General features: G+C 36.9%; 1 protein-coding gene across 2 annotated transcripts in view; it reads left to right on the top strand.

Moving 5' to 3' along the window:
* Positions 1-24484, top strand: part of SPY (Tetratricopeptide repeat (TPR)-like superfamily protein) — a 28233-nt gene extending 3749 nt beyond the window's left edge. For both annotated transcript variants that reach the window (XM_039025033.2, XM_039025031.2), the window contains exons 3-18: positions 299-460; positions 564-739; positions 883-958; positions 1414-1542; positions 1719-1838; positions 1950-2018; positions 2107-2188; positions 3054-3148; positions 4129-4193; positions 4679-4877; positions 5375-5569; positions 16144-16238; positions 16335-16470; positions 16649-16866; positions 18503-18630; positions 23454-24484. In XM_039025033.2, the coding sequence (XP_038880961.1) occupies positions 299-460; positions 564-739; positions 883-958; positions 1414-1542; positions 1719-1838; positions 1950-2018; positions 2107-2188; positions 3054-3148; positions 4129-4193; positions 4679-4877; positions 5375-5569; positions 16144-16238; positions 16335-16470; positions 16649-16866; positions 18503-18630; positions 23454-23875 (2367 nt within the window). In that variant the 3' untranslated portion in view covers positions 23876-24484. The remainder of the gene's footprint in view (positions 1-298; positions 461-563; positions 740-882; positions 959-1413; positions 1543-1718; positions 1839-1949; positions 2019-2106; positions 2189-3053; positions 3149-4128; positions 4194-4678; positions 4878-5374; positions 5570-16143; positions 16239-16334; positions 16471-16648; positions 16867-18502; positions 18631-23453) is intronic.
* The last annotated feature ends 474 nt before the right edge of the window (positions 24485-24958 follow it).

Raw genomic sequence — 24958 nt, 5'->3', positions numbered from 1 at the left:
ACTAAGTTACAACACGGTAACTAATAACCAGCTACAAATTACAATCCTTAATCAAAGGACTGATACAGAATGATAACAAACAAATAACACCCACCCAACGGCTACAACCAGAAAGTTACAAATAAACTACATCATTTTATCTGTTGCAGGCCTTTATACTTTATACTTTATCCCAACTGTTTGCTTATGTTTTATGCTAATTATGTTTTTTCTTTTGCAAAATTTGTGTTAATTTTCCTCCCAAAAAAAATTATACGTTAATTTTGTTGCGAATTCTTGATTCACTTGCTTTGGACAGTCGTATCAAAAGGCTTTGAGAGCAGACCCTTCTTACAGACCAGCTGCTGAATGCCTAGCAGTTGTTTTGACTGACCTTGGGACCAGCTTAAAACTCAATGGTAACAGTCAAGATGGAATTCAGAAGTACTATGAAGCCCTCAAAATAGATCCACACTATGCTGTAATCTTACAACTCATCTTATTCTTACTTCTGGCCGTCTACCTTTTAAATTGACCCTGCATAAAGCTATGTTCTTATACCTTTACTTCCTATGCAACTGCAGCCTGCATATTATAATCTTGGCGTTGTCTATTCTGAGATGATGCAGTATGACACAGCCCTTAATTGCTATGAGAAGGCTGCATTAGAGAGACCCATGTATGCTGAAGCATATTGCAACATGGGTGTAATATATAAAAACCGTGGGGACTTAGAGTCAGCTATTGCCTGTTATGATAGGTAGCCTTACCCTTTCAGTTGTTTGGTGCTGTCGTTGATTTCCCTCTGTTATTTCTTTGTTTAATTTTTTCTCAGATCTCAGGTATTTGTGTTTGATTAATGCTGATCATATATCTTTCTGATTGGTTGGTCTGTGGTGTCAGGTGCCTAGCTGTTTCACCAAATTTTGAGATTGCAAAGAATAATATGGCAATTGCCTTGACAGATTTAGGAACAAAGGTTGTCTTCTTAGCAAATGTTCTTATCCTTTCTATTCTTACTTCAATGAGAGAGAGAGAGAGAGAGAGAGAGAGAGAGAGAGAGATGCAATTATCAGTATGCGACAAGTGATTTGGTTGCTAATCCAAAAATAAAAATCTGTGGACAAAGTTGATGAACTTGAATAGGTCCACAATAAGTTGTTTCGTATTAGGAGTTAGAACAGGCTCTAGGAAATCAATTTTTTTTGGTCCTTTTCCATCTTCTTTCTCTATATTAGGAGTTAGAACAGGCTCTAGAACTACCAGTTCCATTTAGGAGTTAGAACAGGCTCTAGAACTACCAGTTCCATTTAGGAGTTAGAACAGGCTCTAGAACTACCAGTTCCATTTATTTTAAAAAAGTAATTTATATTTTAAAATTTCCCCTGAGATTTTGTCGAGGGTTTCTGATTATGAATATAATTTTGTATTCAGGTTAAACTGGAGGGAGATATTAACCAGGGTGTAGCATATTATAAGAGAGCTCTGTATTACAATTGGCATTATGCTGATGCTATGTACAATCTTGGGGTTGCATATGGTGAAATGCTTAAGTTTGACATGGTTAGTTCTTGTGGAGGACAAGTTCCTTTTGTTTCCCTCCCTAGTGTTTCTTTTGAATGCAGATATGCATGTTCTTTCCAACGATTATCTCTCTCTCTTCCGCTCACCCCCTCATTCTTTAATTATTTATGTTAATTGAAAATCTTGTGAACTTTTTAATCTCTTTGGCTCTGCAGGCTATTGTTTTCTATGAGCTAGCTTTCCATTTCAATCCTCATTGTGCGGAGGCATGTAATAATTTAGGGGTTATATATAAGGATCAGGACAACCTGGACAAAGCGGTAGAATGTTATCAAGTAGGGTTACTTCTTTCCCTAGTTATCCACTTGATTTCTTCTTTCTTCTATATGACTTTTTGAAATGTTGACATTGTGGATTTTCTATCATTTTTGTGTTTTTCTTTTCAGCTTGCCTTATCAATAAAACCCAACTTTTCTCAGTCCTTGAACAATCTTGGTGTTGTCTACACGGTCCAGGTGCTTGTACTAACTCTTGACTGATAGTAGCATTTTAAGTGAACTTTTACTTGGGATGCTAAATTCATAAAATTACAATTACAATCAGGGGAAAATGGATGCTGCAGCAAGCATGATTGAAAAAGCTATTCTTGCCAATCCAACTTATGCAGAAGCTTACAATAACTTAGGTCCCTTCTGAACTTTTTCTCTGGAATGTACAATTTAATTCTTGAATGCACACGTGTAAAATGTGCAGCTCTGTGACGTCAGTGTGCTGAAACTTTCCATCCTCATTTATTGTGATTAGGTCTAGTAATTTGCTTTATTGCGATTGTGATTTTTTTTATATCATTAATTTAGGTTTTCACGTGGGACTATACGACTTATTATAGTAATATTATTCATTTGACTCGCATGCATTCCACATGTTTATGAATTATATATTTTATATAGTATTGGCAGTTTTTCCTTTCTTAATAGTTACTGAAAAGTATTCCAAGCTTGAAGATCTATCATTTTAGTTCATCGATAATGCTAAACGATTTAATAATGCTCTCAATTGTGTAAAATATTTCTTATTATATGTAATGTGAATGAGGAAGAAACATGTTCTAGCTGAATCTTTAGCCACCTCAACACTTTTTCTGCTGCCTACTGCATTTTATTGTTTAGTGTCATTCCAAACACTATTTAATTAATTTGTATAGAAAAATGATATTTATTTGATTTAAGGAAATCAAGGCAAAGCTTGACTAAAACAGGATAAAGTGGTATAAAAAGTTAAGGAAATAGTTGTAGTAGTTGAATTTTTTAACAAGAAACGAAACTGTTCATTGAATGAATGAAAATATTGTAGTAGTTTAATTATTAAAAGAAAAGAAAAGGAAAATGCAGCTAGATAATTTTTCTTCTTGTAGCCCGTTGATATATAGTCTAGATTACAATTATTTAGTTTATTTTATTTTATTTTTTATATAAGAATTAAGATTATTTCTTTTTGAAAGATTGACAGATCTATTCAGAAAAAATGACCATTTGATTATTTGGGTGCAGGAGTTTTGCATAGGGATGCTGGGAATATTTCCATGGCGGTTGATGCTTATGAGCGTTGCCTTAAAATAGACCCTGATTCCCGGAATGCTGGCCAGGTAGTTCTTTATTCATTTTGTAGTGCCAATTGGGTATCTTGTGAGTCTTATGTCCTTGTTTTTTTAAAAAATCCTTTTAGAGTTGGCTTGTGCCTTAGTCCGTCTTTCAAAGTTTTTCTTGTATTTTGGTTACTGTCTACGACTCTGCAGAGACGGAAAAGTTTGGTGTTTGGTGTCTCCTGGTGTTTTTCATTCAGTTCTCTCTATATTCCTCTCATTACTTCCCTCACGCATTTCCCCTTTTCCTGCACAATTATCTCACAACCTGGAGCTGGGTTTCTCCCTCCCCCCCCCCCCCCCCCCCCCCCCATTCATAAGAAACAGAAAACCTTTCATTCCAAAAGATGAAAAAGAAAGCCTAACGGGGCCAGAAGTCCCTTACCCTTCAAACTTACAAAAAAAAAAAAAAAAAAGCTTCCAATCTAAGTTAACAAGGAAGGTGGAGTAATTACAATAGATCTGAGGCTGTGAACTGTACAAGAATCCAATCATAAGTTGATGTGGAAAGAGAAGGGTGAATGTGGTTCCTTGTACACAACGTTATACTAATTTTTTAGAAGAAAGAGACAAATTTTTCATAATGAATAAACCCAAGAGCCCAAAGTTGGAGTTTCAAAAAAGTTATCCACTTGGCAAAAGGTAAGGTAATAGTAATACTATCATCGGAAAATGGATGTAAGCATTTACACTTATACGTAGCCATTAAAAGGGCACTATTTTAGAAGGTTTTTGAAAGTCTGGCAAAGAGTTTGCTTCTCATTCTAGAAAGGCTGATTTATCCTCCTGAAGCAAAACTGCAGTCAGAAAGACTGCATCGATTAGTTGTTTGGAGTCCACCTTTCTTATTTTTTATTTCCATTTATTGCAAAGGACATATTGTATTATGATCATTAGTCCATGAATAAAATTTTCTGTTTTCTAATTCTGTACTTGCTTCCTTAAACAACAATTTCTTACATTTTCATTTCTTGTTCACACAGAACCGATTGCTTGCTTTGAACTACATTGATGAAGGGCATGAAGATAAACTTTATGAGGCTCACAGGTTCCAGATGGTTCCTTTATCCTAAAACCCCTACATTACCAATCTTTAGTGCATGCATCAACTTGGTTTTCTTTTATTTTTATTGTTTTTTTAATCTTCTTAATATTCCTAAAACAAATCAAAGTTTGTTTGAGTGAATCCACATGCAAATTCATAAGGGCTCATGCCCAAAGTGGAAAATATCATACCATTATGGAAGGTCAGTTGTCTTTATTACAAAGAAAGTCAATGTTTTTTTTCTCTTTAAAATATTATTATAATTTTATTTGTATTGGAATCACAATTAATTTCATTGATATGAATTACGGTGAAGTGAATACAAAAGAAGAATTCTATCTGTTAATAATTACAAACAATACCTTGATTGAGTGACAAATGATACAAAAGAAGAATTGGCACTAACATGTTGATGTCAAATTTTTTTCTGTAGCTTTGATGTTAACTCGATGTCCTATAGTTAACTAGGCTTATTGGTAATTATATAGGGATTGGGGCAGGCGATTTATGAGGCTGTATCCACAGTATACGTCATGGGATAACCCTAAAGATCCTGAGCGTCCACTTGTTATTGGCTATGTGTCTCCCGATTATTTTACTCATTCAGTGTCATATTTCGTTGAAGCCCCTCTAGTTCATCATGATTATGCAAATTACAAAGTTGTGGTCTATTCAGCTGTTGTGAAGGTATACAGTTACAGCGTTGCAAGTTTTTTTAAAACGCTTGATTATATGTAACTTTTGTTTTTTTTTTTTGTCACTTTGCATCATATATATTTTTTTATATCAAAGCATTTCCCCTACTATGTTACTGGTACTAAAAGTAATTTTTCTTGACATTCCAAAGCCTATCAAGCTGAATCAGTAATATCACCAAGCTTACCAGTTCAGATTCTTTCAATTTCTTTTCTTGTAAACTTAGCCATGATTGCCAACCTCTAATGTTTGTACATTTAAAATTCTCATTAACTGGACTTGAAGTTTAATAACCCTCCTAGACCTGTCTCTTTTAATTACATTAATTCTACAATCTACATATTGGTAATAATTCTGTTGAGTATCATTAATGTTACGTATCTTTCCATTTTTGTTTCCTGTAAGTTTATACAAGAAAAATGGTCCATTTGACCTGCTATTTTTCACTGCTCCAGTTGCAATACCGACCGTTTCATCTGATTTTACAGGCAGATGCAAAAACTATTAGGTTTAGGGACAAGGTCTTAAAACAAGGTGGGGTTTGGAGGGATATATATGGAATTGATGAAAAAAAGGTTGCAAGCATGGTCAGGGAAGACAAAGTTGATATCTTGGTGGAACTTACTGGCCATACTGCTAATAACAAGTTGGGGATGATGGCATGTAGACCTGCGCCTGTTCAGGTATGCTGGAAGATATATTTGTTGTTTTCTATAATCTTTTGTTAGTGGATAATTTCTTCATTAGCTTGCATTAATTTTGGGTTTGGAACAGCTACCATTTACGTTTTAGTGTCCTGCTGTATAAAATTGTTGTCTATGTATTGTTGAATATATTCCGTATGTAATTGGCACTGTGCCCCAGAGTCTCCAATTGTCTAACAGATGGTACCTGCATCGATGTTATTGATTTTTCTTTACAGATGCTTTTGACATTTGTCCTTGTATTAGTGTCATGTTCATATTAAATATTGTCTTGGAGCAACCTATTGCCGACGTTTATTATTGAATGATTGGCAAATGTTCATGCATAAAGATTAGGATTCAAATTGATGTGGTGGAGGCTTGTATGAAGATTAAAGAAAGCTATTTAGGTTTTATTCTAGTAGAGATAGGGACAAGGCCTAAATTAGTCTCGTCTCTTTTGGTTATAATGATTAGGCGGCTATGGAGATGCTTGAACTCTTGTGAACCAGTGGTGAGTCTGTCAGTTAATCTGGAAAACCCAGCTACAGCCTGTAATTGGTCTATATGATGCTAGAAGATTCGTGGAAAGCTTGGACAAACCTTTACGCTTTGAACTGACTGCCTTCCTTTTTATCTTGGCTTTCCTTTAGGCAAAAAATTGAACTCCACTATCGTTTGCCTTTTTTGTTTTTTGTTTTTTTTGATAGGATGTATTAAAAAAAGAACCTCATGACAACCTAAAGGGAAGGGGAAGAGAGATCCCCCTCCCATAAAACTAACCACACAAGAGCCTTCGAATCTTGAAGGATTGTGGGAATAAGGCAATTACAAAAGAATTTCATATTTTTATAACACCACCAAGAGACAATTAGCTGTACATTACTGCAAAAGCTTTTGCAATCAATAAGTTTATCTTGAAGTGTTCTTTGGTTCCTTTCCAATCAGCAGCTCCAAAGAATGTCCACACCAGGAATCCACAAAACTTTATCTCTCTCTCCTTTTTAAATTTATTATCATCATTATTATTATTGATACATTACTTTTCTTTTTCTTTGAAACAATGATTTAAAGAGCCAGAAAATTAGCCAGGTGAAGTTCCTTGGTAAACTCGGATTTTGCAAGGTTATCATTTTTCTTTTTGTAATAAACATTTCATTGATGAATGAAATACTCCAAAGAGTACAATAAAGAGATTCACCAAAAAAATAGATGAAGCCCAAATGAGAGAGAATAATTACATCCAAAAAAGAATACATGAACACAAGAAGAAAAGATGATGATGTACAACCAAATATGTGTGGATAAAAACATTAAAGCAGAGGGCCCAAAACAAAAGCTCTAAGGATCTCTAAGGTGAAGCACATCCAAAAAGAATAAGGCCTACCCATAAAAACTGGTTCCAAACAGCCTCTTTCAAAGACTAACAATGCGGAAACAAATAAGTGGAATCAAGTTGATAACAACCCTTCTCTAAGAAAATCTTCAGCTTTTTTCTCATACGATATAGAGCTTTCTAGATTTTGTAGTTCTCTCCACCCCTTTGTTGGTTGATAATCGGTTAGGATGCTTTCGAGCTGGGATCACCTTTATGTAAAGGTCAAGTTCTGTAAACCATGGAGCCAATGTCATCAAATGAGGAGCTTGGTTGAAAGATCAAACCTTGTTGGAGGGAAAAAAATCATACCAATCGTCTTCCGGGTGTTCATGTAGAGCATGAGGCAAGTAAGGCATGGGGCTAGAAAGATAAGCTTCCGAATCAGTGTCGGGAGGAAGAGCTATGATGGATGTGGAGTGTTTTGTACCAGGTCAAAAGATAGTTTTCTTGATAGTAGTGGGTAGCACATAGTTGATGATGATCGAAGATGAAACTGGGTTATGAATGGTTGGGTAGTCCACAGGTGGTGAAGGATAAGGGCATGTAGAGATGGGCAGAACCCTGATGTTGTTGATGTTTGTGGGAGAAACCGTGTTGTGAATGGTTGCGTAATCCTAAGGTGGTGAGGGTATAGGGGCTGTGGAGTTTAGTGGTGAAGTAGATTGAAGGGGAAAGGTAGAAGGCTTGTTTGCAGGTGTTGGGGGGTTAATGGGACTAGATGGGAGAGATGTTTTGCAAGGTTATCATATATGTATATATATGTTATTGTGTGGTTGCAACAAAAAGAAGAAAGAACACCATCACATAGATCTTATCAGGGATGGTGAAAACCTTGTTTATGATGAGGAAAAAAAGCCACCTTTATGATAAGGGCATCGAAGAGGATCTTCTAAACTTCAATTTATTGTATGCCAAAAAGGATGGTGTTCAGGTCCTCCCTCACCCTCGAAATTGGGACCCAAATTCCCTCAACAAGCAAGTGATTTCGAAAAAGATTTCACTGAAGAAGAAATCCGGTAAGTGATGCAAAACTTGAGTCCAACAAGACCCAGGATGGGATGGCTACATTGTAAAACTCTATAGAAGATTTTGGATCATCTTCAAAGGCAATATCATGAGTGTTCCAAAATTTTTCAAGAATGGTATATAATAAAATGAGACCTACATTTGTCTTAGGAATGTTCACGGTTTGGTTTGGATACATACTAAACCGAATTGAACTGTTTGTTTGATCCGCGAATTGAACTGCAAACATTCAATTCAGTTTTTGGTTTTCGGTTATACACACACAACCCATATAATATATATATATATATATATATATATATATATTCGGTTCAGTTTTCAAATCGAAAAACGAACCGGACCGACACGATCATCATAAGGGTTTTGTCTTATAGGCTGAAGAAAGTTATCTCAAGCACTTTCATCGAGCAACAATTTGCTTGGAAATTCTTGATGTCTCTCTCATTCCCAAAGAATGGTCTCAAAAAAAGAAAAAAAGGAGTTGTGATTTAGTTGGATATGGAGGAAGCCTTTGATAAGGTCGATTGGACTTTTCTGGATGAAATTCTCATGGTTAAGGGAATTGGAATCACTTGGAGGAAGTGGATTTTCGACTGTATATCTTTAGCAAATTTATCCATCATCATCAACAGGGCACATAGGGTAAGATCTTTGCAACTAGGGGCCTCTGCCAGAGGGACCCTTTCCCTTTTCAGCAGGCTTATGGAATATGCAACAAATATAAAGTTCATTGAAGGTTTTCACTTAGGCCAATAGATCATTGAGCATTCACCACCTCCTTTCTTTTTGCAGACGATACCATGCTCCTCTCCTCCAACAAAGATACAGTCATAAATAACCTCTTCAACGTTGTGAGGGTGTTTGAGGAAACATTTAGGCTAAATTTTAGCATCAAATTAGAGTTTTTGGGCGTCCGAGTTTGGCTGTAAAGAAGATAGTTGGGCCTAATGCCTATCTTAGGGCCACTTTAAAGGCCAACCATAGATCATTATCTTTTTGGGATCCATTGATTGATAAAGTGGAACAAAGTTTCGGTTCTTGGAAAAAACACATTCATTTCGAGGGGAGGTCACCATACTCTAACCTCCCTGTATACTTTATGTCCATGTATGAGATGCCTACAAAATTCAAAGGCCCTAGTAAAGTCTTTTAGAACTTTTTTGTGGAAAGGATCGGGGGAAAACAAAGGAAAACATCTTGTTAACTAGGAAAAGCTGCAGCACCCCATAGATAAGAGAGGTTACGGTTTATACTCTTTGAAGTCCAAGGACCTTTTGCAACAAATGTGAGAAAATCTTCCTTTACCAATCCAAAAGGTCCTTAAAAGTAAATTATTAAGTATCTGAATCTGGTACTTGATAGGCTTTTACACCAAGTGGGAGATGGTGGAAGCACCCTTTTTTGGAAAGTCTCTTGGCTTTGTATTCCTTTAGTGGAGGCCTTCCCTCTGTTCGACTTTCTGTAAGGAAGTGTGCTTCTGTCAAGGAGACATGGAACGAAGAAGCGCAAATTAGGACCTTTGTTCTGAGAAAAAAAAGTCTTCAAGAGGTGGACGTTGAAGATTGGAAAGGCCTATAACCTCACATCTACTTTTCGGCTCGAGCACATTCTAGACTAGACTCTTTGGAAATAGGAATGGTTTGCTATGTAGAAATAGTACTGAATCCCAAAGCCATATTTTCCTTTCTTGTGAATACGCTGCAGAACTTTGACACCTCATCCTCTTCGCCTTTAGTCGGTACACGACCCTCCCAATGAACCTTGTGCTGGCCTTAGCTTTTTCCTCTATATTATCCAATAGGAGAGTTTTTCCTGTAACTCCCTTGGATCGGGGATCTTATAAAATTCATATTAATGATGAAATTGCCCATTTCAAAAGAGAACAAAAAATCCTTTTACTTGAGTAGAAACATATTTGGCACTCTCTACATTGCTTGAAAAGGTAAGTTTTTAAGTTAGCAAAAGACAGTGTTATGTTCAAACTTGCACTGGGTGCCTTCACCTGCCAATCCACAATCCTTGCTCATCAAATGGGAAAAGACTCCTAAATATCTCATTTTAAAAGCCGTGAGAGATTACGAAAATGCTCCCTCCTCTCTCCCTTCTCCTCTCTCCGGCTTCCCATTCCGACCTAACACCGTGCTCTCTCCCTCTCTCCGATCAAGCTCTGACTAAACTCTCCACCGTCCTTTGTCTTCCCCTTGACTCTTCTCACATCCGTTCCTCATGGCCCTCCTATCGGCCCTCCCTTCCAAGTCTAATTCAGCCGTCGAAGTTATAAGTTGTAGGATTAATGACAACCATTTCTGTGCCCTCCTCCAAGCTGGTTCTGTTATCATAGAAGACGTGGAAGCCAAGAAGCAAACCTCCTTGGCAAAATCACAGCTACTTTGGTTTGCGGAAAACATTTCAGCCCTTTCGAAGCTTCCAACCTCTAGCTTCTTTGTCAAAAGCGGTCAAGATGCATTCGGGGTAACCAAGATATTAAAGATCAGAGTCTACTCAAAATGGTTTTTAAGATGTGTCGTGTGGCCTGCAGTTGGATGACGTTTCTTCATCCATGTTCCATCAGGAACCCTTAATTCAGGTTGGCATTCCTTCTCTAACATGTTAAGTGATGCATTGTCTTTATTTGAAGCTGGTCAGGTGATAAAAATCCCCCTCACGGTCCCAAACTCCTATGCAGACATAGTAAGGGGTAGAAAATCCTTGGATAAGTCAGCCTTTTCAGACAAACAGACTCCCCTGCCCCCTCAGATCACTAAAAAACAAAGCAAAACCAATTTTTGGGTTAAAAAAACCCAGATGTCCTCAAGGAAGATTTCAACAATTTGTGGGTAGTCAGTCGGTTTTGTGAATTCAATGAATGGTCGGAAGTCTCAAAGGAAGTAAAGCTTTGGTCAAATTCTAAAACTATCATCAATCCTCTTTCAGCGGAATCAGCTTAATAAAGTTGGAAAAGGGGGAATTGGAAGATTTTATTGAACATCCTGGAGTGTGGCAAAAGATTGGACAGCTTCATCTAAAATTTGAAAGGTGGAACACTACTTTACACAGCCGCCCAAGGTTAATTAAAGGTTATGGAGGCTGGATTTCAATTAAAAATCTGCCACTAGAGTTTTGGTGCAAGCAAATTTTCGAAGCAATAGGTTCATATTTTGGTGGATTAGAAGCTATTGCTATAGAAACTTTAAACCTCTTAAATGTGGCAGAAGCTAGAATTCAAGTCAAGAAGAATTTATGTGGGTTTTTATTAGCAACTCTAGAAGTTTCAGATGAAAACAGGGGAAGCATTTTTCTACATTTTGGTGATATTGAGTTCTTAGACCCTCCAAAGAAGGCCAAGAAGTTTTTTAATGAAAAGAACCTCTCAAATCCGGTAGAAAAGGTTAGATTTAATCAAGTTTTGATAGATGAAGGATCAATAAATTCAAATGAGTTTGAAGAATGGTCTTTTCTTAAGTCAGCAGTTAATCAATTGAATTTCTCTAGAAATCCTCTGTTTTCAAGGGCTTCTTTGTCCCAAACAGCGGATAAAACTACCAATCAACCGGAAATGGTGATTCAGGGGACTTCTCCATCAGAAGAGGCAGCTCCGGTGGTTTTTCAGATGGATGGATTAGGAGTTAGCCCGCCGGAAGTTAAGTCTTGTGAAGACCAATCAGAAACCGTTCAATCCCCTAACCGGTTTGGTGTGAACAAAAAGAAAGAGAAAGTAGAAGTGTCATTAAGAAGAGAGAAGGAGGTTCCTTTAATGAGGAGAGAACCTATAGAAAATCCAACTCACCCCAAAGGAAGTCCAACGGTTTCACACTCGTTTATCCCACCAACCACACCTTTAATTTCCTCTTTTGAAATCCCAGCTGTCTTCAATTACTTAGAGGATCCCCTACAGCCCAAAAAATCTTTTTATTCCGAGGAAGTCCAACAGTCCAAAACATTCAATAGAGGAGATTTATTAACAATGGATAGTCAGGAAGTCCATCCGACTGCAACAGCCCCTTCGTGTGTTGATTTCTTGGCCCCTAAGGCGTCAAATGCTTCTCCTGCTAATAAAAAAGTCTGAGCGTCACCTTCAGCCCCCCCTCCTCTCACACCCTTCACAACCTTGAATTATTACTTCCAAAAAGACTCGTTAGGTAACAAATTTTCACCCTCTTCTTTACTCGGTATTATTCCAAAAAATACAAGCAAGGCCTCCATTTTAAAACCTTTTCGAAAGGACTTCATAAGAAAGAAAAACTCCTTCCAAAATGGCTGGACTTCCTTGTTGAATGAAGACATATTGGAGAACTGTTGTATCAAGGTGCAATTACCCTCCGGCCCTATTTTCAGGTTAGTCCCTTCTCCCTCTCATCCCTGCTCTTTCTCATTTCAAGACTTCAAAGCCCGAGACTCACATGTAGCTTTTATGCGAGGCATATCCAACCCTCCACTAGTAGATATTAAAGCCTATGACTCTAATGAAGACTCCCTGCTCAGCATTAGCAGTGATGAGGGTGGTAGTTTAGTCCCTGATTTCCTCCAAGAAGAGGATTACCTTGATTATGAGCAACATCAAGATTTGCACTGCTTGTTTCAACCTGAAGAAAAACTTAAAACAGTTAGTATCATCAGATCTTCCATTAAACCTATTAACAAAGAAGATATTCCCAATAAATTGATCTCGTTGGTAGAAGACTGTGGATTGATCTTGGGATAATACAAGAACACATCGTGAAAATCATTTCATGGAATACAAGAGGCATGGGTGATGCTACCAAAAGACTGGCAGTAAGAAGATGTATCAGAAAAGTCAACCTGGATTTGGTCATGATCCAAGAAACCAAGAAGAATTCTTTTGATATCATAATTATAAAAGAACTTTGCTTTTGCAGTTAGTATGGCAAATCAATTCATGAAGGAAGAAGGTAATGCCAAGTATAATAGAGGCTTCACAAAGTGCTTTCATTGAAGGAAGACAAATATTAGACCCAATCCTCATAGCAAATGAAGTGGTTGAAGATTATCGATCCAAGGGAAAAAAAGGGTGGATTTTAAAACTTGATCTAGAAAAAGCCTTTGATTGTGTTGATTGGGAGTTTCTTGAAAAAATTCTTGTTGAAAAGAATTTCGACTCAAGATGAATAATGTGGATGATGGGCTGTATTTCTAACACAAAATTCTCAATTTTCATAAATGGAAGACCTCACGGTAGAATTCAAGCTTCAAGAAGAATAAGGCAAGGTGACCCTCTTTCTTCTTCTCTTCTTCTATTAGTCAGTGAAGTCCTAAATGCACTACTGTCCCAGCTTCATGAGAAAGGCAAGTTTGAAGGCTTTATCGTTGGCAAAGATAGAATTCATGTTCCTCTTTTGCAATTTGCGGATGACAAGGAAAAGCTTAGAAACCTAAAGAAAATACTTGAACTCTTTGAGTGGTGTTCTGGGTTGAAGATTAATTGGGAAAAATCAGCTATAAGCTACAATCAGAAGCTGCCATTGTGAATTGCAAGGCTGTCTCTCTCCCATTCATGTATCTTGGTCTTCCATTAGGGGGCTACCCTAAACAATTGGCTTTTTGGCAACCAGTGATCGATAAAATCCAAAGTAAATTGGACAAATGGAAGATATACAACCTTTCTAGAGGAGGTCGCTCCACCCTTTGTAAGTCGTTCTTTCTCATATTCCAACTTACTATATGTCACTTTTCCTGATGCCAGAAAAGGTGGTTCGAATTTTAGAAAGACTTTTGAGAAATTTTGTTTGGGAAGGGCATTTCGAAGCAAAATAAATCATTTAGTAAAATGGGGCCTAGTTTCTCCTGTTCTCAAGAAGTTGGTGGTCTTGGTATTGGTGGCTTGAAACTCAGAAACCAAAGCCTTCTAGCAAAATGGGGGTGGAGGTTCATCATTGAGGAAAATTCACTTTGGAGGAAAGTAATTATAAGCATCCATGGAAGAAGTAAGTTTGGTTGGCACACCAATGGTAAAACTTTCAGCAGCCTTAGAAGCCCCTGGATTAACATCTCAAGATCTTGGCTAAAAGTGGACTCCTTGGCAGCCTTCAAAGTTGGTAATGGTGAAAGGGTAGGTTTTTGGTGTGACCCTTGGTTGGAAATTGTTCCTTTAAAAGTCTCATTCCCTAGTCTTTTTTCCATCTCCACCAAGCCCGAAGGCTCATTACAAGACTATTGGGATGAGACATCAACTTCTTGGTTTTTCTATTTTAGAAGACTGTTAAAGGATGAAGAGGCAGAAAACTTCCAGCTTCTGACTGGAAAACTCTCCCACTTTAAACTTAATTCGCTTCCCGATAAAAGAAGATGGTTTTTAGATCCAAGTGGGATGTTTTCAGTCATCTCTTGTAAAGCACCTATCCTACTCCTCCCCAATTGGTCCGCTACTAGAATCAGCCTTATGGAAGTCCAAGAGTCCTAGAAGGGTGAATATACCGATATGGATCATGCTGAATGACTTGCTTAACAGTACAGATATCCTTCAAAGGAAGTTGCCTACTCATTATATTTCTCCACAGGTTTGCTCTCTTTGTTGGTTAAACTCATAATCTCTCTTACACTTGTTCTTCCAGTGCGTTTTTGCAGAAAATTGTTGGATATGTTTATTTAAGTGCTTCAATGTTAGCTGGGTTCTTGACAATGATTTTAAGGTAAATGTGCTTCAACTCTTGATTGGTCCAAATTTGAAGAAGAAGCCAAATTACTTTGGGTCAATGCAGTTAAAGCTTTGTTATCAGAACTATGGTTCGAAAGGAATCAAAGAGTGTTTCAAGACAAAGCTTCTTTTAGCTCCTTTAAATTCGATATCGCTCTTATCAATGCCTCCTCTTGGTGCTCTCTCTCCAAAGCTTTTAAAGATTTCTCCATTCAAGACATCAGTCTCAATTGGAACGTCTTCATCTTCCTGTTTTCTTGATCTTGTAATAGCCTAGTTGTGGTTTTTTAATTTTCAGACTATCTTTCTATTGTATGCCTTTAAATAGGCAAGGTTTTCTCAGTATTGTACTCAACAATTGAATTTCAGTTCTTCTTTCTAGGAAATGATGAGAATGCTATGAGGTGTCAACCTAGTTGAGATGTACTGGTGTATTTGCTGATCCTTTTTGTTTTGTTTAGTTTTGAATAGTTTTGCTCTTTATGGTTTGTTTCCTTTCATACACTTGTAACATCTTTTATTATCTTAATGAAGTGGGTTGTTTCTTGTTAAAAAAAAAAATGGGAAAAGACTCCTAAATCCTTTGTAAGTTGAAGATTGGCTTTCAATGTTGCATACAGCATGATTGTTGGCTTTGAGATGCACCCCTTACATGACGCAATTTGGGCTGATTTTTACCCCCAAAAAAAGGTTAAGTTCTACTTTTGGGAAGTTAGCCATAATGCCGTTGACACTTATGACAAAGTTCAACAGCACTTCCTCACATGGTTCCCTCTCCACACTGCTGTCGCAAAGCCACCTATGAGACTTGAGTCACCTTTTCATCAATTGTCTTTTTGCTGATAGATTTTTTGGAAGGAGATATCTCTCCATCGGATGGTCTACTGCTTTTCCCAATAAGATTATTAACCTCCTCATGTACACTTTCACTAGCAACCCCTTCGCTGGTTAAAAGAGGATCATGTTGATGTGTTTGATTCTTCTCTTATGGATTTCTTGGAAGGAGCAAAACAGCCGCCTCTTCAATGAAAGGGGATACACTTTCGATAGATTTTTTTTTAACATATTATCTATCTTGCTATATCTTGGTGCAAATGTATATCTTTCTATAGCTCTTATCTCACATATCTTTTGACCAATTGGAGAAATCTCTTGTATCTCCTATGGCATAGGCTATTCTATTGCCCTTCTTTTGCATCAATGAAATTTGTTTCTTATTTGAAAAAAAGTCTATTAACTTATTCTTGATTATCTAACTTTTGTGGGTTGTATTTGGCGATGGTTTTGTGATTGAATCCTTTTTATAATTATAGTTTAAGTTCACCTTTTGAGCTTAGGGCTTCAGTTTTCCTTCCCCATCCATAATATTTTCATTTGTTTGATGAAAGTTTGGAAAAAGAAAAAACGCATAGATGGATTTAGTTATTATTACGTCAACTTAAGAATTTTCCATTTTCCAGTTGTTCATTTGTTCTAATGTTTTGTTCCCTTTTGATGCACGGTGCTTGTTTTATTTAGGTAACTTGGATTGGCTACCCAAACACAACTGGCTTGCCCACTATTGATTACCGGATTACAGATGCACTGACAGATCCTCCCAATACAAGACAGAAGTAGGTCTTCTGCATCTGCTAATTTAAGGACAAAACTTGTGGAGTTATTTTGTTTTACATTAGTTGTGTGTGTTATCATGCCCTTATTTATCACAGGCACGTTGAGGAGTTAGTTAGGTTGCCAGAATGCTTCCTTTGTTATACACCTTCTCCTGAGGCTGGTACTGTGTCCAGTGCTCCAGCCCTTTCTAATGGCTTCATCACATTTGGTAGCTTCAATAATCTTGCAAAGGTACAGATTAACGGTAATTGAACATACCCCCCGCCCCCCCCAAAAAAAAAAAAAAAAATCCAATTCATCATGCATTTCTTTGAATGTAGCTGCAACCACACAATTTCTGAATGATTAGAAATTTACGTTCTGATGATTTTGGCCATTGCCTTTTCTCCTCCCTTCTGCCTCTCATTAGATAACGCCTAAAGTTTTACAAGTTTGGGCAAGGATTCTATGTGCCATCCCAAATTCTAGACTCGTGGTGAAGTGTAAGCCTTTCTGTTGTGATAGTGTGAGACAGAGATTTCTTTCAACCTTGGAGCAGCTTGGTTTAGAATCACAACGGGTTGACCTTCTTCCTCTTATTCTTCTGAATCATGACCATATGCAGGCCTACTCCTTAATGGATATAAGGTAAAATTTTAGATGTTACATGGTGTGATTTTTTCCCTTTTTGGTTAAGTTGTGGTGTTGAGTTGAGTATGAAGCATGAACAAGGACGTGATACAATATGATCATGACAATGCATCGATTTTTTTTTTTTTAAATAATCATAACTTGGACATGTTGGGGACATGTAGATTAGTTTCTTCTAGTTACATTTATATTTTTGCTCATTATTCATTTGATGATATGATATGGTTTTAAAAATAAAAAAATTAAGCATACAAATATAGGTGTTAAAAAGCATATGCAACATTCTTAGAACTAGTGGGTCTTTTGGATATTTCATTCAATAAATGAAATAGTTTTTTTATCCTCCCCCCCCACCCAAAAAAAAAAAAAATCAGAAGGAACTAGAATCCTCCCGTTAAATAGAAACACACACCAATTCAAGGCCCTTGAACGAGGAGGAACCATCAAACGCTTAACTACAAATCCCTCCCATTTTACAATTTTTTGCTAGGGTTTTTGTTCACGCTTCTGCTTGGTGTAAATGTGTTTACTCTCAGTGTACCAGTTATAGTCTGAATGATCTTTTGTTAAACTGGAAGATCTTTTTGTAACCTTCAGATTTTTGGAATGCTTCCCTTTTCGTATATATCATTCTATCAATGTAAAATCTATGAAGTATCCTTCCCCATAAAACTAAATTAAACCGCACATCAAGACGATAGCTCTTGATTGCTGGTTGCTGGCAGTCTAACCTAGAACAAGGTAAATTGATACATGTCTCCTGTTAGTTTTACTCCTATATAGTGCCTAATGAATTTCCAGCGAGATCTATCATGGCCATCATAATGTCTTGTGTTAGTTTTACATTTACTGCTGCCAGATTTTTCTTGGCCCTCCGAGGAATTAATTTGTTACTTCTCATATTCACTCTTTGTTCTTCATTTGTATTACTATAGATGCCTCCTTTAACTTTGGCTTCATTGTATCTTTATTATGGGTCTCTCTTATATTGGACTCTCTTGTATCTCTTTGGATATTTCATTTATCAGCGAAATGTTTCTTATTTAAAAAAAGAAAAAAAACAAACTCATTAAAGACGTTGGTATCTGAAATCCTTTTTCCGAAGCCCGAATTTAGGGAGGATGGCTGCATGGAATAGCAATATTCGTGCAAACTCTGTTCTTTTAATGCACTGCTTAAACATTTGTCGTTAATTCTTTTCAAATACATCAGTCAGTAATCGCATTTAAAGACTTGGTTTAAAGGAATATGCAAACGTTAACAATTTAAATCAATATTTGGGCTAGAGCCTTCCTTGGAAGAATTTACATAGGCATCTAAAACCCATGTTTATGTAAGAAGGATTGATAAAAGAGTGTGAGATGATCCATGTTGGTGGGCTTCGATTTCGAAAACCTTCTGTAACTACTCCATAGACATTCTTTTGCATAGTTGGAGTCCTTTTTTGTAGGTGGATTTCTGTCTTTTGTGGGCTTGGTCTTTTGTATGCCCTTGTTTGTTTCTTTCATTTTTTCTTAATGAAAGTGGTTGTTTCAAAAAAAAAAAAAAAGCATCTAGGAGCTCAGATTTAATGAACCGTCCTTACCTTGTCTTTTATGAGATTTTTAAGAATTCTTATTTGTATTTTGTGCAGTTTGGATACTTTTCCGTATGCTGGAACCACAACTACCTGTGAATCGTTGTATATGGGAGTTCCATGTGTAACAATGGCTGGATCTGTTCATGCTCACAATGTTGGCGTTAGTCTTCTCAGCAAAGTTGGTGAGTAGGCGTATTTTTTTGGCTCTGTTGTTTGAATTGGCATCCTTTCATTCTTGTAGCTTAGTTTGATATTTCTAACAACCGCCGAACTGAATGAAGAGAGAATTGTAAATGAAGTAGATTTTGCATAAATGAGCGTTCATAAAATCACGCCAGTTGTAGTTTCAAAAAGTAGAGAGTACTCCAGAAGAAGCAGCCAAAATGAATGGAACCCTATAAGTCCTTCCACTTTAGCTTTATGTTACAAAATTCTAAGATCCCTCTTCTAATTTCCCAAAATGTGGCAGACACTGCAGACACCTAGACGGTTTCTACCTTAGGATTAAGGGCCGCCCGATAAAGAAGTAGTTCCAAACAGAGAAATGTCTTCTTTGGAAACACCAGCCAAACCAAACTTCTTTTATTTATACTTCATAACCTCTAACAATATTGGCAAGAAAAGTAAAGATAATGACAATCTTCAGCATCCTTGTTACGAAGGAATGTCAATAAAAAAGGGTTGTTTTCTTTAAATTATATTTATTGTATTGGTGTAAATACCACATGACTGACTTTGAATGAATGTAATCCTCTTCCTCAAAATGAGGGGAGATGCTTTACAAACTAACTACCTATTTTAACTCACTTACAAACTCTCGGTACACCGTATTCCACCTTCTAAAATCAGACTCGACCTCGAGAATGACGATTAGGACGCCAACTGGTAGTCATCAGGGGAAAATAAAGTTTGAGATCAGCAACATTGAATATTGGATTAATATGTGGTCATAAGGTAACTCAATGCGATAACTTGGTTTAGCCATCGTTCTGCGAATGAGAAGTAGGGCTTAAATGCAATCTTCCACTCATCCCTGGACCTCATTCGAATCGGGTGGTATTCACTCTTCAAGCCCTCTTTTGAAAAAATCAAGGCTTCTCCAAATTGATGAAGTACCTATTCTAGGGATTGGGAAGCTATGCTTCACTGTAATCCGGTTGATAGTTCTACTATCAACATACATCCTCCAACTACCATATTTCTTAGGGGTAAGTAGAGTTAGCACCACAAATGTGCTAAGGCTTAGTTGAATGTGCCCCATTTTCAATAATTCTTCAATTTGTTGGTAGAGGATCTCATACTCTTTAAGACTCTCCTATAGTGAGGAAGATGAGGGATCGTAGCACCGAGTGTTTTCAAAGCGCAAGGCGCACCTCAAGGCGAAAAGTCATTTGATCGCCTCCAGGCAAAAGGCTACAAAAGGCGTCGCTTGAGCGAAGTGAGGTGCAATAAATAAATTATACATGTAGAACATAAGTTTATATGCATATTTCAAAGCCTTAACCTTTAAATTGTAAATGAATTCAAATGTGAAAGTTTAATGAATAAAACACAAGTAAACATTTAAAACATCCTTTAATGTCAAATTAAAACATCACTTAATATCATATAACAAATTTAAATTTAAAAAAATTATATAACAAATTTAAATTTTAAAAAATTATTTAACAAATTTAAATTTTAAAAAATATATATAAGAAATTTAAATTTACATATTATTATAAATTAATAATATAAAGTAACTAAACTTTAGAAAAAGATTCTCAACTCACTAAATCAATAAACCTTATATATAATATATATTGTTACTAGACAAATATGTAATTGTATAAAAAAAAAAGTTATTAGTAATCATTAAATCGGTGATTCAATGTGTTTGAGAAACTAAAAAGTGAAAATAAATAAATAAAACTTACCACAAAACCAACCGACAAATGAAAAGATAAACATTTAAAACAGTCTAATCAAAATCAATGACCACTGACCAACAAAACCAACCGACAAAAGATTTACATTTAAAACAAATAAATAAAACTTATTGTGGCCACAAACTCAAATCACAATTCACAAGAAGAATATAAAATAGGAGAGGAACATATAGAATAGTTTATTCATTCACTTAAACTTGAAACCAAGCCGAGAAGAAAAATAGGGGAGGAATAGGAATCGGTTTGCAAAAGCCTCAAAGAATTGAAGAAGAGTCGATCACTTGTAGTTCTGAAACCTTGAAGAAGAGTCGCTCGGTTGCAAAAGAAGATGCCGTACAAGAAGTTGAAGAAATGGAAGGAGATGAAAGAAGATGCCAAATTTAATGGCCAATAATATCGAATCAAATATTCTTTGCATGAAATCTTCACCTGGACTTTTTCTTATGGGCTTGGTCGATTAAATTTCTTGGGTATCTAGCATATTTAATAAAAATTATATATAAAAAAAATCAGTTTGTTGGGCGCATGCCTTCGTCAACAGCCCAGGCGCAAAAAGGCATCGTGAGGCGCCTTCAAGGTGACCGCCTGTTCGAACTTGGTCGCCCAACTATAACAAAAGGCGCAAGAGCCTCACATCGCAGCGCCTCTCGCCTTAGGCGAGCGCCCAACTGTGCCTTCAAAACACTGGTAGCACCTGAAACCAAGTCAATATGGTGCTAAATGTCTTCGCTGTTTTTATTTTTTTTTGTATCTTTTGTCTTTTCAGCAACTACAAGACCCAATATATCAGTCTCTCTCTCTTTAACAAACACATTTTGTGATGTATTTGAGGATTAAAATCTCCCTTGGGAGCAATCGATTGGAGAACACAAGACACCCTACCACCTTGTGTCAATATAATTGGCTTCTTCCTCATTATCTTCACTATAGCCAGCCAACGAACCCTCTTTTTCATCCACATATTGTTGGGGACACTCATTAGACAAGTGCCTCACTTGGCCACACCTCAAACATTTTCTCAATGTAGGCCAGTTATAAGGATTTTGAACTTTCTGCTTGTAAACAGCCTCTGTTTCCTGCTCACCAACCTCTTCTTGCTTTTCTTTATCCTTTTCCTTGGATGAAATTGGTGGAGTAGGATGGTCCAATTGTTTACTCTTCTATTACAGAAGCATCCGAAGTTTTTTTGGAACGTAAATCATTCGACTCCTCTATTGTTTCAGTATAACAAATTGCATCATCCAAAAAATGAAAATGTTGTAATTTTACCTTCTCTTTGATGTCCACCCATAAGTCGCCAATGAATCTTGTAATTAGATGTTGTTCATTCTCCACCAAATTTGTTCTTGCTCCTGATTGGTGGAATTCTTCCACATAATCTGCCATTTGTCAAGGTCCTTGTCTACAGTTTTGGCATTGATTGTAAAGGGTCGGTTCATAATTGGGAGGATGGAACCTCTGTTTCATCAATCGCTTCATTTTTTCCAACGTCCGAATTGGCCTCTTGCCTTGCCATTGGCAATTGATCTCCAATTGATCCCACTAAGTGGAAGCTCCCCCTTTCAACTTGAATACTACCAAACGTACCTTTTTGTGATTCAGTGTATTCATATAATCGAAAAAATTCTCGTTGTTCTTGATCTAATCAAGGAATGTATCGATGTCACGCTTCCCATTGAAAGTCGGCAAGCCAATCTTCATTTTGTAATCATATGAGTCGCCTCTATCTCTATACCTCTCTTCTCATCACCTCCTTGGAGCATATATACTCTTCTTGATCATACTCACTCAAAGCTTGGAATTCTTGCTGCTATTCTTGTCTATTCAAACGTCTTCTTGGATCTTCTTGGAGCTGCCTAATGCAATCTTGGAGCTCGTTTTTTATGCATTTCTTGCTGAAATTGGAAATTTGTTGGCTGTCCAACAGCACGCATACCTCTTCTTCCCCATTCTTGCATGAATGGTTGAGCGTTCTCTCAATTCTGAGGTGCGGCTGCCAGCCTCTCAACCCTACGAGTGAGGGTTTCCATACATTCTTGAATGCTAGTCAGTGTTCCATGAATTCCAAAGAGTTCTCAACGGACAGCTAGTGTCATGTTGTAGTTCTTGGAGAGAGGGTGAGGGTTTCTTCCACCTCTTGATCTTGTCACAGGTTGTCTCCTCCTCTCATGTGGGCAGCCCTTCTTCCTGCCATTGGCCCGGATTCTTGGAATGCTCTGATACCAATTTGGTGTAATACCATAGGATTAAATGTGAATGAATGTAATTCTCTTCCTCAAAATGAGGGGAGATACTTTATTTATAAATGAAATGATTACAAGCTTGTAGAATAATAAACTAACTACCTATCTATTTTAACCAGCTCACTTACAAATTTTCAGTACACCATGTATTCAGTCCCCCTCTAACAAGTTTCATAGAAGTGATTGCTTGCTTCCCGCTATTTACTCTTCGAAGGATAATCTTTAAGTAGACATGAATTTTACATACGAGACTAATTCATCGTTATGAATGAAATGAAATTACCAAAAAGGAGCTGGAGGAGTTACAAGAAACCTCCCCCACTTTTGAATATGGATGTTAAAGAGTAATTATAGAAAACCTTAGGCATAAGGCTCCATGGTTGGTCTTCTCTTCAGTGTTTTGGAGATATTTCTATTCCCTTCCAATCAGGTTTACCAAGTTACCGCATCATAAATGCATACCCCTAGTTCCTTCTTTTTCCCTCTGAACCTCTGAATTGAAAATTTTTTATTTGTCGTTGGGGGCTGAACTAGGTGAAGGTAGAAGGAAAAGGCTGAAGATAATGTTCCAAAGATGGGTAGCAAAAGGGCAAAACAGAAAGAGGCGATTGATATCCTCCCCATTGTTTTGGAATTTAGTAGAAGTTGAATTTTCTCTTATAAACATTGTCATTAGTGCTTAAAGACTGAGAGACCATAACATTCAATTTGAAATATGGAGACAGATTCAGACCATCTTGTTGCCTTTTAAAGTCTATATGGTTGATCCTAATCTGAATAATTGCAGTCTGACGCCTTTAATAAATAATTGATATTTTGCATGTTTCTAAGCAGGTCTAGGACACCTTGTTGCTAAAAATGAGGAAGAATATGTAAAGTTGGCATTGCAGCTAGCATCTGATGTAACTGCACTTTCTAATTTAAGAATGAGTCTTCGGAATCTTATGTCAAAGTCTCCCGTTTGCGATGGGCCAAATTTCATCCTTGGTTTGGAGTCCACATATCGTAAAATGTGGCAGAGGTACTGTAAAGGAGATGTGCCATCATTGAGGCGCATGGAAATCCTACAACAGCAAAAAGCTACAGAAGAGATGATTACAACAACGGAATCAAACATTCCTGCCTTGAAGGAGAGCCCGGCATCTATCCAATCCAACGGACATTGTCCTGTTTCCTCTGAAGTCATCGATTGTTCCCCCTGTGGAGAAAATGGCGATCCCTTGCCTCCGACCAAAAAACCAGGCAAGCTCCATTGAAACATGAATACGATTGGCAATTGTGGAGTTCTCTTTAAAACTTAACAGGAACCAGAGGAAGCAGTATTTGAGTAATGGTAACATTGGTCAAGAATTTCAGCATCACTGAGGTTGCAAATGATCAACATCTTCAACTTTTTGGCTGGAGAAAAATAGAGGTTTGGTAACTTACTGCTAGAGATAGTTGTACTGCAATTTTTCCCCCCACCAAATGATAGAAAATTAGGTGCCATTTGTATATCGTAGAGGGTTTGTTTTTCTTCAGCTGGTGCTGTGAAAATGTCAAATGGCTCGTCTTAGATGGTTGGGAACATTTTAGAGTGTCTTATTAACAACCCCCCTTGTGCTGTTATTGGAGATGCGTTTCTCATGGAAGAAAGTTAATGAGATATCTAGGTGTACGATTTTTTAGAATTGTAGATATGATTGGCTTTGGTGGGTTGGAACAGTGGTTTTATGGGAATGTTTGCGTATGAAGTGATTGTTTGCAGCGATTGATGGCCTGTGTGAGTCACTGTCTATGGAACATTCAAGACAAGTTCTCTACTCTTTGATCAATTGGTCATGTAGAATCAAATAGTATTGGTATCCAAGTGTTGGTAAGTACGAGATCCGTGGTTCGAATCCTCCTATCCTCAATTGTACTAAAAATGGGTCAAGTAGAATCAAATATTATTTATCATTTGTCTTCTCTTATTACCAAAATTTAACCGACTAATATAAGTTGGTTCAATTTTGAGCGTAGATGTTAAAACATGTCTAAGACATTCTTACACATTACATAATCTTTCTTTACATGTGTTTTACTTTAAAAAAGGGGGAGGATAGAGCTAATTATTAAGAGTTCTTGAATTATAAAATTCACATTTGAACTTTACCATTTGTTTTAAAATATTTTAGACTTTCAAAAATTGTAATATTAATCATGAACTTTCGTAAATGCAAATTGATGTTGTAGTAATTTTGAAGGAAAATTTAAATTACCATATCTTTTAAGGTCAATTATCACCCTTTGAAATCTCAATTTTTATCTAAAATTCTAAAAGAGTTCTACTCCAAGATCATGTTTATGCACAATGATTG

The sequence above is a fragment of the Benincasa hispida genome, chromosome 3, assembly GCF_027475165.1.
Source record: "Benincasa hispida cultivar pf3 chromosome 3, pf3_genome.v1.1, whole genome shotgun sequence".
Lineage (NCBI taxonomy): Eukaryota > Viridiplantae > Streptophyta > Magnoliopsida > Cucurbitales > Cucurbitaceae > Benincasa > Benincasa hispida.
This window is presented reverse-complemented; position numbering and strand designations above follow the sequence as displayed.